Below are 20,542 nucleotides of genomic sequence, written 5' to 3'. Positions count from 1 at the left end.
ATATTAGTGTCGAATTCATAGTTTTTAAGATCGCTGAGAATAATGGTGAAACTCCGATCGCATTAACTTCCAAATTCTGCCCATTCGGCTGCGGGCCGGGGTCACCGAGGGGATACTGGGACATGTAAAAAAAATCTCAAATGACCTATATTAGTGTCAAATTCATAGTTTTCGCGGTCGCTGAGACGAATGGTAATATTCCCACAGGCGTTGACTTCCAAATACAGCCCACATCGGCGGGGGGCAAGATTTTTTATTATTATTATTATTTTCAAACCAGAGGTTTCAGGGGGCATTCACCGGGATATGTAAAAGTAGTAGAATATGACCGATATTTTTCCTTTCGTTATTCAATTTGTTTACATAGATATTTTGTCATACCCATGCGAAGAATGGGTATTTCAGCTAGTCAAATATAAAGTAGATATATTCCAAATTGTAAGTGGCACAGAAAAGTAAACAAGAGAATGGAACTGAAAGCTTCCAAGATCTTTCGTATAGCGTATAAATTTCGGTGTTTAACAATTGGTCCGTTCAGTGTGCAAAGAAATCACACATTTTGGTCATTTTGGCCATATTTCATCTTTAAAATCTCTATCAGAAATTCCCTTCAGAGATTAAAAGATTCATTTGCAGCTATTGTAAATAAAGCTTATAATGTTAAAAATTTACAAACTTTGCGTCTCTTTTTTTTTCTCAACTTTGATAATTGGAGATGATACCTTCATGCTCTGAACACCCCAATTATGACGCCCTAAACTGATCATCTAAATTTCTGATTTATAATAAAAGGTTTGGTAACAGTTATTAGCTTATTTAACAACATTTTGCAAATACTACCAGGTTCGCTTCCTACATTTTTATGTTCTTCATTGTCTAATTTATTCGCCAAAATTTAAAAAAGTGCCGGTAGTCTTAGCAAGACTCTTAATGTTTGAAATAACTGTAAATAAATGATTTTCTGAATTAAATGTTTTACTAGATTATTATTTTCATTAGTTTTAAAGGGGCCGCAGTAACTCAGTGGTAGAGCGTTCACCTCTGGTGTATATAGTCCTTGGTTCGACCCCAGCTTGCGCCAAGTTAGCTTTGTGGTGGACAAACACCGTATGCGTGTTTTTTCGAGGTTCTCCCGTTTCCTCCCACTTTCTTCATTCCACCATTTCATTCATTTCTCATCATCGTCGTCTCCTTTAGCCTACCGGGATAACCGTGGGACGTAAAACTCAAAAGATTTCATTTTTCATTATTTTGAGTATTATTTCGAAATAAGGACTGAAGTTGAATGAAATCACAATGTCATACGATACAGCGTAGGTTTCGCAGGAAACGAATGTCTCTCAAGGAAAGAAAAGTAAAAAGATTTATTGATTAACTCATCGTCCTTGCCGCTCGGTGTTGCTTGTTTACTCACTACTCACCTAGCGACGCGTCCTTATACATTCACATGTGTTCAGTCTTGACCGCATTCTTCTGTCTCACACCCTGTGCTCTTAAAGAGGCAGGAAAAATAAGCAATTTGCAGATCGATCAATCAAGAGAACAAAGAGGGAGTTGGGAAAGGAGAAGCACAATCTGTGGACGAGAAACATACAAACATATTTTCTTACCTCACCGATTTTCTCTTTGCGTAATAATAATAAAGCTTTAAATATCATATAAATTAATATGCAAGCTTAGTAAAATATAGCTGCTCGTGTCGTATATAAGGTCCTTCGTTTCAAGCGTGCACTCTTACATTTATTAGGATCTGGCTAATGGACATTATAAGGTTGTAATGTTAGTAGCCTAAATCTCTCCTTTACTTCACAGGATAAATCTTGAACGATCCCAAATTTTCAACGAATTAAAAAGTTCGTTACTGAATTCCCTATGTCTGTCTGTCTGTCTGTTATTTGCGATTTTTCAGTTTTTAGCCCTCCATTCGATAGAGGATCACAACTATCCATCACAAAAGAAGTGGTGGAATTTTACGCGTTACTGAATATACGTTCCCGAGATATTGGCCTTCCGATTTGAGAGATTTTAGGAGCCATATCTCTGGAACCGTTAGTCATAGGAAGATCATATTAGTGTTGATTAATACCTAAGAGGATGGTGAACGTTTGGTTTCAATTAGTAACTGGTGGTCACTGGCGAACTGGCGACCCTTCCCCAGATATTGGCCAAAAATGTTCGGATTTCAGGAGATTTAAGGAGCCATATCTCGGGGACCGTAAGTCATAGAGAGGTAATATTTTGCGAATTTTTCAATTTTGGGTCCTCCGTTTTGAGTATATGTCTTTGTAAAATAATATATCGTAGAACGTTTTAACAGAACTCTTAAACGAAACATGTGGAAAAAATTAAGTACTAAAGAAAATTATAAATAGATGGATAGATTGTTTAATAAGTATAATAATAAAGTAAATAGGGGAGATCGGGGCACATTGTCACGTTTTATTTTTTTGTGATTTTCGTGTAAGGCCGAAAATTATAATTTCTAGTACACACATACTTGGTTATCTTGTGCATAACATATATTTCTCTGTCCAATGTAACTCGTTCTGAACTGGACTTATGTACTATGTTTTATGATCAATACAGTTGTGACAATGTACCCCATATGCGGAGTAAATTGTCACAATATATGGGGCAAATTGTCACATGTTATTCTAGTGGCACTTTCCAGAAATTGTTAGATGTTATTAATGCAACTATTACTAAGGCAAAAAAGACTGTAAATGTTGCCAGCATTAAATACTTAGCGTCTGAAAGAGAATTAAAACATAATTAAATGAAAGGGGAAATTATACTAGTTAAATAGGAAAGAAAGTAGGAGGACTTGTAGCTTATATTTTCTCAAGATAAAAGATTTATTATTACATCAAGCTTTGTAGGAAAACCAAAACTGCCATGAAAACATAACTAATTCATAGCTAAGGAATCAAAACTACAAACTGAAAGGTCATAACAAAATGAACGAAATTATCAGATCATAGCCTACATCTCCAATTAGGCCTACACAAAATTAGCCAATTGCTTTTAATTTGCTTCTGATTGTAGTTTATGAATTGCAAACGAATTCCTCTGATAGGACTACTGTATAGCTAGAAGAGGAGTAAATATTATTACAAAGTTTAGTTGCGTTCTATCAGTACGCACCGCAAACTAGTTTGAAAATGTTTATCCTTTTGCTTCTACAAAGTACCATACCTGGACGTCATCGTCAGAGTCACAGTTAATACACACTTAAAACAAGGTCTGCTTCCCTTAGTTTTCGTAGGCCAATTCCTTACATCGAATGCACTGAATCCATTTCTCGCTACATGTACTTGCACTGTATGGATCGCCATAAACTAAACACAGTATATCGTCGTCCTCTGAGGAAGAATCGTAATCTTCTTTGGACCTTCGTCAACATTGTTTATACGTGTTAAATTAGTTGCTTGGGGAGTTCTTATAGCAAGATCATCATGTCTTTTCAGAAATCCGGGGTACCAGTCTGGGCCAGCAATGGCCTTTTCATTCCACGACTCTGCGCATTTCAATCTTAGCGCTTTTGCATAGTTGTAAGCCAAATCGCGAACCTCTTTTGTAGTGAGTCCAAATTGTATGTGCAAAGCTTGTTTTAGTATGATACTAGTAATTCTTCCTAATATTACGAAGATATTCTGTTACATGTTGAGTAACCCATTGTAAATGAACATTGGCCGGACTGTAGTTCGCCATTTGTAACACGTGCATAAAATCTTTGCCAATGTTCTGTAGTGGACATGAAATTCTTTAGCAGCTTTATGTATTGATATGGGGTTGTTATTTCTTTTCACGGCTCTTGCTGCAGCCAGTAGATCTTCCATTGGTGATGCTTTCCTCTCTGTCTTTCTTTTGTATATTCTCACCGTCTGCGAAACAGAGATAACCCTTTACTAAACGATGAATGTATCGTTTGTATCATATATAACACACAGTGGAGCACATTGTCACAGTGACAACATGCGCCGTCTTATTTGTGACAACTTGCCCCACGCGTCGCCATTACTCTTTTTACAAAATATCTATACCAAACGACAAGATTAGGCGCATTCAAAGTAACACATTATGAAGCTCTATTTCTAACCTAGATAACACACAAAAATATTTGCTTCTACTGCTTTCACGAACACACAAAATAACAATTTCAGGTCTCGGAAAATTTACATTCCGGCACTGAAAACAGACAAAGTTCAACTGACGCAGCACCGTTGTTCCCGCGCATCTCCAAACGAGCACAGTTAGTAGTGACATCTAGTAAATAAAGAAGAAAGCAGCACCGACGCGCTAACGTTTTCGCTTTTTTCAGAATTGCTACTGTGACAACGCCCCTTGTGACAATGTACCCCGGTCTCCCCTAGAACAATTGGTTTAAAGCTTGTAGAAGTTAATAGGAAAAATTAATTCTTTTTAAGTTCGTTCTGGCAATACTCTTGGAACATTCTCAACTGGTTGATTTTTTTTAACGGACCGCTAGAACAATTAGCTCAGTCGACTTCTTTAACTAGTTAATTCTTTAATATATTTACTGGTAACGATGGCTATTCATATCCCTACATGGAATACTGACCGCTTCAATTACCAGCGTAGATAGATTCAGAATTGTAAGTTTTGTGTGACTCCACTTACTATTTTTAACAGAATTTATTTCTACTACAAAGTAGTTATACCGAGAAAAATGTGTGGAATGTCTTTAGAAAGACTTCAAAATTAGTTAAAATGCCATTTATTGTGATAGACTTGAGAATTTCGTTGGTTGCGAATTCTGACTCATTATTCCCTCTCGTTAGGCCTGAACTGGAAGGTATATACACTCTCAAACACAATTATGTTATCAAAGATTAGTATTTCAACATTTCTAATTTTAACATTCAGTTATCTAATTGTATACTTCAATTACTAACTGGCTCTCAGCAGCTAACATTTTGTATCTGGACTAATTCGTGCACGTGAATGAGAGAGTGCTCAGAAGCCACTAGATACTAAATTTCATGCTCTTACATCTGACGATTCAAACGTTCGCCCAGCTGTTGGAAAAGTTGTTATTATATCCACCATCATCTATTCATGTGAATCACCCGTAATGAAATTTAAAAGATTAATGACAGAATCGTATTTTGCGAAACAAAGATGCTTCAACTACTAAATTTCGTACCTTTCCTCCCAGTAATTTGAAACAAACGTGGTAGTATAGAAATGTTGCGTCCCTATGACTATTATAATCCGTTATTATAGAAATCTTTCACAGGCCAAGATCTATTGTGATGAATGGAAATTCAACAGGCGCAACTAAAGTTGTTTTCATGTGCTACTTCATCAAACAAATGCTGGGAAGTAGTTTTTTACTATTAGAGTTGTGCCATTTTAGATCGCTCACGAGACTGTTATATGAAATGGTTCAAGCACAAATTTCTTGATACTCTCTTCGAGAATAATATGTCCAATGACGCCTTCTAACAAGTCTATAAATGAGAGAATTTTGCCATTTTCTCTTTAGCCTATCCCTTTCCAATCTCTTATGAACTGAAACTTAAAACTCGTATCAAATTTCAACTAAGTAAGTAAGTAGATCTAATTCGAAAGATACAAGATTAAATCAGGCAGTCGCAGGTAATATTTTTGCATTGATACATCATATATTCATAGGTCTAAGGGAAAAGAAACTAAAGTGATCTGTATTAAATACAAAGGTGGGAAGGAGAATTTTTAAAAAAGCTGATTAATTCTGGTATTTAAGTAGTATTATTAGTGAAAACACAAAGTGCGAAAGTAAAATAAAAGCAAGAATAACAACAGAGAAAGAATCCTCTTATAAAGAAGAAAAGGACTGCATTTTGCGGATTGTTTAGAGCCAAGAAAAATACTACTTAAATGTTTCACGTACTACTCGTCAGAAATATGGACATTATGTGAAAACGACGAATAGCAACTACATGTTTTGAAAATGTGGGTGTGAAGATAAACTGAAAAACTAGCTAGGTCAAACGGAAAAACCAAGGAGAATGGTTTGGAAACAGAGGACAACGAAGAATATCGAAGGTTATTAAATATTCGAAGAATACCGAACTGATACCACATTTGGGATATAGCCCTGACCTTGCCTCTTCAAATGACTACCTGTTTCGGTCCATGGCGCACTGTCTGAATCGATGCTTCAGCAACCAATAGGAAGTGGATACAGCGGTGACTGGCTTCGTTGCCTCTAAGGATAAGTCGTTTAATCGAGGAATTGGCAAGAAGATGACTGCAGACACTTCAACACGAGGGGCTATACTTTGAGTGTTAACCTGCTTTCTTCAAAAATTTTAAAAGTTATTATTGCTGAGGAAGCAGCAAAGCCAAGTTCTCTGTGACACTAAGTTTTTCATTAAGTAGAAATTTACGTTAGATTAAATTATAATTACGGAATACTCCATAACCAACAGACATACGTCTGAATCTGCTTGTTAAGAGTAATAATTTAAATTGTGTTCATTTTCCATATTCATTGATATAAGAGCACTAAATACATTATTGATGCACATTATAAAAGCATACTAAATATTTTTAAAAATCAAAATTTATAAAATGAAATTTATTGGAATTTGTTTAGATGTTGAATTGAACTTGTGAACTTGAATGGGCGCCATTTTGGCATTGAGCCCAATGTCAAACTTGTCCAATACTTTTTATCCCCTTATCCTTAAAACCATGAACGTCTTTTTTATAGACATTATTTATTGAATTGTTTGCTAGGCCAATAGAACGTGAATTAACATTAACAATCGCTAACTATTGTGGCACAGACAAGGTCTGAATTGCCCGGTTTATACAGTTAAAATTATTTTAATTAAACAATTATGAACTCACTAATAATGCTGCAAAATCCACACATAGTATCAAAACATATATTGTATTTTTTTTAAAAAATTAATTAATTAATTAAAAGAAAATTGAAATTGTTGTGAGTTTCATAACTCTTGGTAGGACGCCATGATCTCGCTGAAGTCTCTTTTCGATCTCAACCTAGATCCATATTAATGTAACTCAAAATATTTGAATAACGAAATATTGATAGTACCACCTATATACCACCTATACCACATAATGTATCGACTTTTACACCACTGGTGGCCCAAGTTCTATCACCGCAAGTATAACGTCATAATTGTTATTGTTATTGTTATTGTTATTGTTATTGTTATTGTTAAACGATATGGACGTGCTTTTGAGCCGCTCCGTGAGTTTACTTCATTTTGAATGGAAAAGTGTGGTTTATTGCTGAGGAAAAGTGTTTGGATTTAACATTCTACATGCCCCGATGACTCCGAGGACATTTCATTATTTGCAGGCACTGGTCGGCACTGGGAGTGAGTCTGGTGTTTGGTGTCATCTGACTTTTGTCGTTCCTTGCATTTTTGTGTAACTGGAGTTGGCTTCTTCGTGCAGTGCTTTGCCCTGATGGGGTGATTGAGGGAACACAGTGGATTTTGTTCATTTTGTGCTGTTTTCGTGTTTTGTTGCATTGTGCAAAATCCGTGTCAGTTATTATTCGTTAAACTGCATGTCAGTTTAAAAAAAATCGAATTCTTCAACAATAACATTATCTATCAAGCCTAAGTTTAAATAATTCAACAATGAAGATAAATGCAAACTGTTCACAAGATTTATCCATCTTATCCGAAAATGAAATGTATTGTTCTCAATGCGATAAAAAATTCCCTACAAAGAAAGGATATAACATACACAAGACTAGAAAACACGCTACACAGGAACAACACTCAATTACGGAAGACTTTACGCACGAGTTGGCTAAATTAAAATCAAATATATGGGTAATAAAAAGGATTCCAAGAGGCATACGAGGTGCTGTAGCAGACAAACTTTCTTCTATCATTAGTGATTGTGCCAACAAAAATGATTTAACTTCTTGGAAGAAATTGTTTAGATTTGCTTTTCATAATCTACGAATCCCCAGAAACCGAACAACATCCTCAGTCACTAACATAATCAAACAAAATCTAAGAGAGTCCTCTGTAGTAGAATGTCCTGCAACTTCAAGTAAGAAGATCAAACTCGACTTATCTAAACTGATTACAGCCAAAATCGCTGATTTTGATACTAGGGGTGCCTTAAGATTACTGATATCTGACGATTCTCTGGCTCCTTCGAGTGAGGAAACTTTTGCTAGTCTACAAAACAAACATCCGTCTCCTTCCAGAGTTTTAGAAATGCCGGAGCAACCAGAGTGCTTGACATCTCTCCTTGTAAATGAAGACATGGTATCAAGAGCAATCCATAATTTTAAGAGTGGCTCCGCTTCTGGAATCGATGGCTTATCCCCTCAACACCTGAAAGACTTAATTTCTAAATCTACAGGAGCATCAGGGTCTGTTTTACTAGGCGAAATCACGAAATTGGTTAACACCATTTTAAATGGAAACGTAAATCAAGACGTGTGGCAATACCTTTTTGGAGCCAATTTGTGTGCTTTACGAAAAAAGGATGGCGGAATCAGACCTATAGCAGTTGGATGTGTTTTTCGACGACTAGCATCCAAGATAGCTGTTTCGCTCGTTTACAACCAATGCTCTCAATACTTACAACCACACCAACTGGGGTTTGCAACTAAAAAAGGCAATGAAGCTATTATACATGCCACACGGACATACATAAAGAGGAATGAAAACGCAAACAAAGTAATCTTAAAAATTGATTACAAAAATGCATTTAATTCGGTGGAAAGAGATTCAATGCTAAAAGAAGTGAAATCTTTTATGCCACATTTGTATCCTTTTTTTGGCAAAGCTATGCATATCCATCATTATTATTTTATGGAGAAAGAACTATCTCATCGCAAGTAGGATGCCAACAGGGAGATCCTGCAGGTCCAATGTTGTTTAGTTTGGCTATTCATCCGATAGTCCAAGCGCTTTGTTCTGAATTGAACGCCTTTTATCTGGATGATGGAACCCTAGGAGGATCGCCGAATATAGTCATAGAGGACATGAAGCATTTAATTGCAGAATCTAAGAAAATTGGACTAGAGGTGAATCCATCGAAATGTGAACTCTATTACACATCGGGTAAAATAGACACAGACGTAGAAACCCAATTTAAAGAGCTGTTGCCAGGCATACGTATTTTACAACCAGATGAATTATCGCTATTAGGGTCTCCGCTCCACGAAGAAGGGTATGATATCCATTTCGAGAAACATATGAATAGTTTCAAAGTAATAACTGAGAGACTAAAAAATTTACCAAATCACATAGCTTATTTTCTTCTCAAAAATTGCTTCGGCATTCCAAAGCTAACGTACTTTTTAAGAACTGTTCCAACATGGAAAATACCATCTAAAGTTTTACAGATAGATAATTATTTGAAAAAGGCATTACAGCTAATAATCAACTATTCCCTAAACGAAACCCAATGGACACAAGCAAGCCTTCCAGTCCGCCTAGGAGGTCTAAACATACGGAAAGCATCGGACTTGAGCCTACCAGCCTTCCTTTCCTCTTGCCATGGGGTGCGTCCACTTGTCTCCAATATTTTAAATAGTTCAGTTGACAACGTGGATATACATCACATGGATGGGGCTTTGGAAATTTGGAAGGGGATCTACAACAGTAAAATTCCTGAGACAAAAGAATTACAAAAAAGTTGGGATGCAATATTATTACAGGAAGTAATAGATAATGAAGTAATTCCTGAAAGTATAATTGACACTGTGCGTATGAAGGCTTTACAGAAAAAAGAGACCGGTGCTTGGTTGCAAGCCACGCCATCTAAAACAATTGGAACCTTTTTAGATAACAAAGTTTTTCAAATATGTGTAGCTTTGCGTCTGGGGGTAAATATCTGCCATACATTTACTTGTACATGCCAAAGCAGAATGGATGAAAAAGGGTTACACGCACTAAGTTGTACTAAAAGTGGAGGAAGATTAGTACGCCATGGTGAATTGAACAACATAATAAAACGAACACTGGCGAGCATTGATTTTCCAAGCATTTTGGAACCACCAGGAATGTTTCGAGAAGATGGAAAGCGGCCAGATGGAATTACCCTAACTCCATGGAAAATGGGTCAACGGTTGATATGGGATGTCACATGCGTGGATACCTTTGCACCATCTTATTTGCCATCAACACAAAACGAAGCAGGTAGTGCAGCTGAAGTGTCCTGCAAGAGAAAACACTCCAAATATTCTAAACTGAAAGAAGAGCATCTTTTCGTTGCTTTTGCAACTGAAACTATGGGGGTTTTCAGCAAAGAAGCTCACAAATTTTTGAAAGAACTGGGTTCCAATTTGATTGCTAAATCAGGCGACGCCAGAAGCCAACAATTTTTAGTACAACGCATTAGCCTAGCTATACAAAGAGGCAATGCGATTAGTATCTTAAGCTCCTTCCCTTCACACAAGTTAGAAGAAATCTTTTATCTTAATTAAACATAAATTTTCCCTTATAAATTTTCAAAAATAATTCATTTTAGCGGCTCATTCTTGAAAAATATTTGATGTATAGAATATCCATTATTTAACGGATTCATAAGATCATAATACATAAATAGCTTATATTTTTTCATATCTGTAATTTCTTGCTCTGTTTCTTCATAATATCATTGTGGCATTGGGGTTTTATATTTGCCATCTAAATGTACTAAAAGTATTTCACCTGTTCTCTAAGACTCTTTCTGTGAAACCAATACTAATTTTATTTTTAAACATATTCATTTATTGAATTTTTCAGTTCTAAAAATATTTGTCTTTTGAACTCTAATTTTGTTAGAATACAATAAACAACTATCACTCATGTAAACGTCATAATATATGTAATAATCATCCTTAACAATATTAATATTCTATTATTTTTGTTATAAAAATTCGACCTTTTTTAAAATAAATTTAGTGTCGTAATATTATCAGTGGTAATTGTTTGTAGTAAAGCATTTTATCAGGCAAAATAAGTCAGGAATGTGGTCGAATTTATCTCTCGTAAGTGGTTTATCATTGAAGTCAGGCAATCAATGAAAAATGATTGTAAAAGAAATAGTAACTTTTGAAAAGTATTAAACTACATAACAAATCGATGTGGTAAGGAAACGACCTACAGATATGGTAAGAAAGAATCTGTAAGAAACAATAACAAAAGAACTTAAAGTAGAAAGAATAAACCTTGGACCTACCTTGTATCTTGGTCTGTGTTAGGCCTCAAAATTAGCTGGTAAAAGAGCAACACAACTTCGTAGATTCGTAAATACAAAACAAATTAATTAATATTTTCTGAATAGGCTTTCATCGCTGAAAAAACTGTGTAAGTCATTCATCTTATAAAACTGCCTTATTTCTTTTTATTATGAGGCGTTTTCTTCAAGCTAACTCAAATAATGGTGTGAACCAAATAAGTATTAAGTACATATATATCTTTTTAATATAGTGCATGTGTGGTTTGAAAAGGATAATCAACATGTCAAGTGTGCAAGATTCATTTTGAGGTGAATGTTGAATGCTGATTTAGTTTTCCTCTTTGTAACAGATGGGTGTCACCTTTCAAATTAAGAAATATAAATATTACTTATTTACTAATAAAATTGCGAAAATGTAGGCCTACTATCCATGTACTTATGTTTAGCATTTTGTCTTGAAATTATATTTTTCCTTCATTTAAGGGTTCTACTATGAGTTTCTGTCTACGATTTGCCATTTATATCACAATATAATAATAACTCAGTTAATTGATACAAGTGTTTTAACCAACTGAACACTAATTAAAATTTTCTTTTTTTCACTTGCAGGGTAAGACCTCTCAGCAAGAAAGAAATGAAACATGATGATCTTGAAGTTCTACAATTTCCAGGAGATGGGCAGATTATAGTAAGTATAATATTTACTTTTGCTTAAGATGACATTTTGATTCTTTCAGTATAAGTATTGTATCACTGTTAGGAGTGTGTGTGTCACTGATAGACGACAAACAACAATAGGTATAGGCAAGGGCGAAGATTTCTCTGTAACTTAGGAGGGGCTCATTCAGATATGTGTTGTTGCGGACGAGGGTCTAAGAAGGCATATATCAGGATTTTAAGACAAATTCAAATTATGGCAAATATTATATAATCATGAAAAACTACATATAACAATACGTATAACAATAACAAATGCATATAAAAATATATGGGGTGACCCACATGAGCCTTGGGAACCCCTCTCGGCCCCCAGGATCGGCGCCCTTGGGTATAAGCCGCTACTAAATAGTGCTTTTTTTTTAATATGAATAGGAAAAGGAATTGTTTAAGTAGAATAAGAACTTTCAGTTTAATACTTGATAGTTGCAACGAACAACATACACACAATTTCTTTTATTCTATTTTCCGAAAACTACTCATAAGAATTTACGCTCAAGTACGTATGTTCAGGTTAATGTGGTCCATCGATTGGTATACCTCGTCTGTGGACTTTATTAGTAATAGTTGATTCTCCCAGTCCATACTACATATAGTGGAGAACTACATATAGTGTAGCCAAACCTAAACTATCACTTAACTCAGTATGATGTGGTTATTCCGTAAAAATACGAAAACTTAATTTAGGGGCTGTTTAAAAATTGTGTGCTCCTGATCCAAAAAATCCAATATATTTCATTCAATCAAAAATTGTCTTGTAGGCCTTATATCTGGAAAACTACATATAGTGTGGCCCAGGCCCGTATCCAGGAGGTCTAGGGGCGGGCCCCTCTAAATTTTTGCTGGCCCCCTAAAATGTTCACAATAGGCTGCAAATGAACCATTATATGGTGATGAACTATAATATGGTAGAATTCCCCTCCTAACTTCAGCCATGCCCCCCTACATTTTTGGGTTGGCTACCGGCCTGGTGTAGCCAAACTCAAACCATCACTTAACTCAGTAGGATGTGCTTATTCCGTAGAAAATACGAAAACTCGATTTAGGGATCGTTCAAATGTTTTGTAGGCCCTGATCCAAAAAACTAATTATTGGCCAAGATCGCAATCTTTTAATCCATTTTTTTGGATCATTCCTAAAATTCTTGTTACTTAATCTGTTCGTATAAAAATGAAAGTGACTATGTTTGTGACTTAATAACTCTTCAACCACCCGACCGATCTCGACCAAATTTTCAACATTCATGAGATTCGGGCCAAGAAATGTTTTTATCATTTGATCTTGACAGTGCAACTTAGAGGAGGAGGATATTTAAAGGTGGCCAAAATTGACCGATATTAGTGTCAAATACATAATTTTTGGGATCGCTGAGATAAACAATGACACTTCCGATGCCGTTTAAATTCTGCTCCGCAACTTGAGGGAGATGGAGGGAAGATATAAAAATGGTCGAAAATGACCGACATTAGTGTCAAATCCATAGTTTTCGGGATCGGTGAGATGATGAGTGACATTTCCAATGACATTTAAATCCAAATTCAGCCCACAATAGTAATATTTAATTTTTACCGTCATTTTTACCAAACAGATGACATTAGTAGTTACGCATTTAGAGTTTGGTTTCAACTCAGCGAAGCGGATAATCAAGGCAAGTATTATATATTTACAGTATATATTTAGTTTGCTCACCAACCACTGCAAACTATACTATATTCGTGCAATTATTTAGGGACCTCGTTATGCAGGCAATACATAGCGCAATTACTTATATGTCGCAACGCCAGGCAGGCAAGTCACAGAGAAGATACTAATATCTATTCTTATTAGGATTAACGAGGAGCACAAACTGAAACATTTGCCGTTCACTATTAGAATTTCCTCGATATATACGTATTAAAAGAACAATTACATGATTAAGTGAAACTTAAAATTCGAAACCGCGGTGGTTCAGTGGAGGTGCAATCTCCTCTAGTGCGTGGAGTCCCTGGTTTAATTCCAGCTCCCATCAAGTGGTATATGTGGTGGACAAACACCGTGTGCATGAGTTTTTTCGAAGTCCTTCCGTTTTCTCCCACTTTCGTCATTTCACTATTATCATCCATCTCATCATCATCGCCTGCCTTAGTCTCAGTGTATATACTGAGAAAAAATCGTTATCCGGATAGTGTTATATTGCACAAATATACGAAATCTATATGTTAATTACGGAAATCTGTACGGAGCATATGTACTGCCTTTTTTCGCTTAGATGTTACATCATACTGCTGCGCTATGTCTGAATATAACAGTCATTCGTATATTACATACGTCAGCTGTATGTTACATACGTCCATCTGTTTGAGTTCCTTACCGCTTATATACAGTTCTTTCTTTCATACCAAAAGTACGTATAAGTTAGACAGAACACTTGTACGGAAAGTATTATAAAACATGCATTTTCAGTTATACCTTTGCTGCAGGTGTTACATAGTCGTACATTATCTCCAAAAACTACAGGATTTACGCATGTAACCTATGTTTTTACGTACTCCACATAAGTTTTCAACGTATAATTGTGAGACGTTAAACTAAAAATAATAAAGTTTAAGAGTTTCGTCATATCTTTTGATTATATCTTATTAACAATTCCATGTACTGACATCTTTCTAGTGCCATAATGAAAAGTTCAATAAGAGTATATTTCAATGCCAGTTTCATCTTGCTCGAGGGCGTGATTGTCATACACCATCCTTTTTCTTAGGGGGATTACAAGTACATAATTCGTTTTTGTCGATTGTCTCAAAAACTACGCATGAAGGTTTGCACCCATTCACGTCATTTTATTCATGTTAATAGATCTATTGTTTTGTGTGTGTCTCATCTTTGGACTTCTTTATCGTTAAATTTTGTAGTATTAGTTCGAAAATGATTAAACATTACAAAATTTTGAGGATTGATCATTGAACAAATTTGCAGAAATTTAGTTTGGCACACTAACATAATGCATTATAATATAACAAAATCATGTTGGATGTTATTTGACATAATTAAGTAATATTATAAAAGGAGTAGGAAATTAATGTATTCCATACTCAGAAAAGATGTATACTTAAACAATTTTAACCATAAAATACAGTATATATATATATATATATATATATATATATATATATATATATATATATATATATATATATATACAGTGGTGGATCCAAGGGGCTATGGGGGCTATAGCCCCCCTTTGACGCTCAGGTATACACGATAAAATGGGCTTCAAACCTGCTTTCCACTGGATAAAACGGCAAAATATTGTTTAGCCCCTCCCTTGATCATATCCTGGATCCACCCTTTATATATACAGACATTTGAAACGAGCAAAAATTAACAAATTAACCAACATATTTATTAATTTTGGTTTTTAGTAAGATCTATTATGCTAAAACTATTTCTAGAAACGTTTAGAATGAATTATATGGTAAGAAAATTAAGATTTAAATATATATATATTTAGACTTGATTAAAAATATGTTTGTGTATTTGATATTTCTAGGTGGATGCAGGTGCAAACCAAAAACCTAAAGTCTTCTCATACAATGTAGTATTCGAACCAGGAGCCACTCAGGCAGATGTTTTAGAATACTCAGGCATGAAGAGGCTAATCGAGATGGCAGTTGAGGGATTTTCTTGCACCGTCTTCTGCTATGGACAAACTGGCAGTGGAAAAACGCATACACTTACAGGGCCTCCTGGATTGGTGAGTTGTTTTCAAATATCACATATTTCAAATACTCGTATTATGATCATACAAATACTGTACAGTGTGTTTGAAAAAGAACTCCCTAGTTTTAATGTGTCCTAGAATCTGTACAAAGTGACATACAGTATTCTAGTTTCTGGTATTTGATTCAACTTTCCAAGTTTGGCTCCCCTGCAGTTGGCAGGTCTGCTTGACCTCTAGATGGCACCAGTGCTGTTTGTTTCTTCTGTTTCCTCAGTTCAGTCCAGGCAGGCGTGCAGTGCTGAGCAACTCAGTAACAATGTGTACTCCGCAACAGAAAGCGCAGTGTTATTTGGCTTGTAAAAACTGAGTCAGTTACAACAGTGCAACGTAATTTTAGACGTCAGTATAATGATGAACCACCTACAGCAAAAACTATCCGTCATTGGCTAAAATCTTTCAAGGAAACCGGTAGTGTTTTAAAAAGCAAAATCACCAGGTAGACCGAGAACTTCTGAAGATGTTGTTGAACAGATCTGTCTTTCTTGTATTCGGAGCCCGAAGGAGTCTTTGGCCAGACGTAATCTACAATTAGGAGTGCCTAAAGGTACTGTATATGATGTTGTGCGTAAAATACTTAAGTTGCGCGCATACAAATTGCAACTGTTACATAAAATTAAACCTACTGATAAAATCGAAAGGTATGAGTTTGCTGGTGACTTTCTGGACTTTTTCTTTTGGGGCCACATAAAAAATGTTGTGTACAGTGAAAAGATCAGAGACATCAATCATTTACGGGAAAGAATCGTCGCGGCGGTTGGGACAGTTACACCTGAAATGTTGGTGAATACGTAGCGAGAAGTGGAATATCGTCTCGACGTGTGCAGGGCCACACATGGATCTCACGTTGAAGTCTACTAACATTAAACAAAACTTGAAGGAATTCTCTTTCATGATATGTACTCATTGATGTAAGTTTTCATTCATTTCCCAATTAAATTTATACATAAAACTTGGGAGTTCTTTTTCAAACACCCTGTATTATGGTCATCCAAGTCAAGCTCACTGATTGTTTGAAGTGGTCTTATATCCAGTAGTGTCCACTTTCGTTGGCAGTGAATATATTTAAACATAAAACGACGGTTGACTTTGTTGCAAATCTCTCGAACCTAGTACCTAACACAGTAATGCATTAAATTAGCCAATTAACTCTTTGGTCTATGGAACCAGAGGGTTCAATGTCGCATTCACAAAAGCTCTCTATTGACTTCTGTTTTTAGCAACTGGATCCAGTTTTTCCTTTGTATTCCTATTTTTTAAGATCCATCTTAATATTGTCCTTCATCTGCCCCTAGGTTTTCCTAATGGTCATTTTTCGATTGGATTTCCACTTAAAACTTTGAAAGCTTTCCTACTCTCTTCCATTTTTGCTTCTTTCGAAATGTTTTTAATTAAAGTGGCAATTTACATCCCATATATGAATATTTAACCGAGAAGTAAATAAGTGTTTAAATCATCTTGAAAATGAAATTCCCGGAAAGAAAAGACTGTTTACCAAACTTGCTACTGTATCGGCCTCTATGCCATTTTCGTCTATGTGTTAAATATTGCTTATTGAAAATTTTGTGAGTGTGTCAAATTTGAAATAAAAGTTGAATAAACAATAATAAGTTAGTGAATATTGATATAACATGGACGCTAAGACTATATTCTCAAATTCTCAAATCTTTCTTGGAGTGTCAAGGACTCAGGTAAAATTTCGTTATAAGAATAACTAAATTATATAAAGGTAATGATTTTTGTCAAAAACTGAAGGAGAATTCGCCTCATCGTTGTTAATTTAATAAGTATACTCTATGCTACCTACCTTCAGTAGCTGAACATTGTTATGCTTGAATGATTTAATTTTATGTTGATATAACGTTCAAACGAAAAATTTTAATGAGCCGATCTCTCATTTAAAAGCAATTGCAAATAATATAAATGATTAATATGAAACTGACTATATAATATTTTGTAATGTATAACTATAATATTATTATTTATATATGGGTATTTTTTCCTCTTAATTTTCTCACTCTTCTCTTTTCTGTCATTTATTGTAATAAAATGTACAAAAATGTAGCTGTGGACTTTCTTTCAAAAGTGATTAACCTAATACATTATTTAAATGTTTTATTTTGATGTGGAATGAGTGTAGTGTGAGTGTGATTTAGTTTTAAGCCAAGGAATCTACGATAGCGTTAAGAATTTGTAACTATTTCCTGTGTTAATATTCACAAAGAAGTCATATTTATTAATTCATGTCATAGATCATGAAAGATATGAATATACTGTATATAAAGTCTTCCGTTGTTGTCCAGTTGTGGCTCTTCGACCTAAACGAGTGAATAAAATTAGTGGTAATAGCTATCAATTCTCGAAAATATCCACAAAACTTGAATTTCATCAATATAATGACATTCAGTTCGATTTTTTTCTTCGAGTTCATCGTAATTTCCAATAGTCGTTGGACAAGAAGTGCTAAATTTTTAATACAATAAATCATAATCATAATCTAGATCAAACCTAATTGAAATCAATAATTAAAGTAAGTAAGCCAGTCTTTCTCATCAGCTGGGCTGGGTTTGAGTAAATCCACTTTGAGTATATACTTGGATCCAGGTCAGTGTAATATGTGTTAACATATTTCTGACTGCAACGGGTTTAACATTTTTTATGAAGATTAGCGGGAATACACCATACATAGAAAACATTATTAGGCTTCCACTATATTTCAACAACTATCTTGTATTCTCTCTTTCTCTTCCTTTTTCCTCACTTCTTCTTTCTATCATATTCTGAACTGATCATAAAGTAATAAATTTATTTTATTTTATTCTACTTTATTAAGATTAAGGATAATGATTAATGAGGCGCACGCCAACAATCTATTTAAAGCCAGAAACAAATGTATATACAAACACTATTATAATGAAAATTTCAAATGAAACAGTAAATATCTATTCTTCGGTACTTTGTTCCCATGATGTTCGGCAGGTACTACTAAATCTTCTGCTTTCAAAGGCTCCAACCTGTCATATTATGTCACTGTCTTGACTACGATACAGCATTCATGCTGTTTTTATATATATATATATATATATATATATATATATATATATATATATATATATATATATATATATAAACTTATGGACTGTGAGCTGTCTCTTCATACTCCTTGCTCGGTTGTTACATAAATTGATGCACCAATGATGTTTGTTTTTTCTCCTAACCTCCCTTCTCCGCAATTACAGAAGAAAGACTTCTTCTAGCTCTTTACTCGTGGGTAACGTTCCCATTATAGCCGACACGTTCCCACGTTGAATGGCTATGCTTATGCGTTGAATCAGGAAACTTTTTGCTCGATTATCTCCTGATTTAATTGATAGACGGTGGCCGATTTCTTTTATAAATTTGAGGCCTCCTTCTTCCCAAGAACCGCTAGACTCAATTGCTATTGCGACAAAGCAATAGTTATCGAGTAGATTGCTATATTTATTCCTTTTTTCTTTCGCTCTTCGAGCAGCTACGAGTCCAGCTTGTACTGAGGCATATTGTAGGTTGGAGGGGGCATAGGTGTCTGAACATGTGAAGTCCCAAATCAATGCCTTTCCTTTCTTCCAAGGTACTAATGTCATACCATCGGGTCTTTTTCCGTCAGATCGGCTGCATCCAATCGGTTCCCTCACTGCTGGGATCCCTGCTGATATTAATGCTCTTAATATTATATCATTTACACTTGAATGACGTGAGTGTCTGCCTGCGCTGCTTTTACACGACAAACCGTGTAATCCTTTTTTATCTACAAAGGTGTTACAAATGGGGCAGTGGTGTGGTTCACATATCGTAGTGCAACTGATACTCGGAAGCTCTCATTGGATAGGTGTAGGCCCAGAGATGGTGATGGTAGAGCTTGAAGCCATGCTCCGTTTTCTGGGGACATGACCGCTAAAAGTCTGGCTTTATCTTCGATATTATTTGTAGTCTGCAATAAAGAAGCTGCATGGCAATTAACGATGGGCTCGTCCCAAGCCGACTGATTGTTACGTTTTTCGAGAGCCGGAGGGTCTAACCCAACTAAATTTGTCCATTTAGCTATGCAGTCCATCACATCTGGATTGGTGATTTCGTCGTTATCCCATTGAAGAAGTGAACTAACTATTTGACTTGCACCGTAGAAAGACGCTAAAAAAAGACGGAATAGCCATATCTGTGGCGCGACGGATTCCAAGGCCTCCATTTTTGACTGGTAAAGAAGCTTGTATCCACGAGTTGTTATTAAGAGAACAATTGAGGATGGATTCCAGACCAGTTTTAAGAGTATCGTCATACTTTTCCAATAGGGCATCTTCCTTCCAAGATGGAGAGCATCGGAGGAAATAAAATAATCTTGGCATTCCAAATGAAGCCCTTAACAGATAAAAAGCAGAATGGGCTGAAAGCTTGGAAAGTCGTGACATAAAAAATTCTAGTTTGGAGGTTTTGTCTAGTAACATTTTGCTCCGTGCCTCTGTTGAGATAGCTGAACCTAAAAGCTCTGCATTACTTGGTGTAAGGAGCTGAATACCAGGTGCTGATTTATTAAAGATATCATAGAGGTTCTTAATTTGTTCTTCTGTAGCACCGAGGAATCCTACTTCGCATTTGGAGCAATTTAGCGATAAGCCAATTGATGATGCGTGTGTACGAATGTTGTCTAATGTTTGTAGTATTACGTCTGTATTTCCAGCTATTGTTCCATCATCCAAATACCAGACCTTCAGCTCTGCGTTTATGTTATTAACAATTGGTTGGAGAGTCATAGCAAACAGTGCTGGACCTAACGGATCACCTTGTTGAACACCTCGCTGTGATAGAATAGTGTTATCTCCTATATATAGGTTGCTTGGTTGAGAATAGCAT

General features: G+C 35.5%; 1 protein-coding gene across 1 annotated transcript in view; it reads left to right on the top strand.

The window, feature by feature from the left end:
- LOC145694013 (kinesin-like protein KIF12) overlaps positions 1–20,542 on the top strand; it is a 183,751-nt gene that overhangs the window by 70,261 nt on the left and 92,948 nt on the right. Inside the window, exons 3-4 of the mRNA XM_081770155.1 lie at positions 11,791–11,869; positions 15,428–15,631. Of these exons, the coding sequence (XP_081626281.1) occupies positions 11,791–11,869; positions 15,428–15,631 (283 nt within the window). The remainder of the gene's footprint in view (positions 1–11,790; positions 11,870–15,427; positions 15,632–20,542) is intronic.

This window comes from Thermobia domestica, chromosome 9 (genome assembly GCF_964235325.1).
Source record: "Thermobia domestica chromosome 9, izTheDome1.hap1.1, whole genome shotgun sequence".
Lineage (NCBI taxonomy): Eukaryota > Metazoa > Arthropoda > Insecta > Zygentoma > Lepismatidae > Thermobia > Thermobia domestica.
Note: the sequence above shows the minus strand (reverse complement) of the source record. Positions and strands in the feature narration are given on the sequence as shown.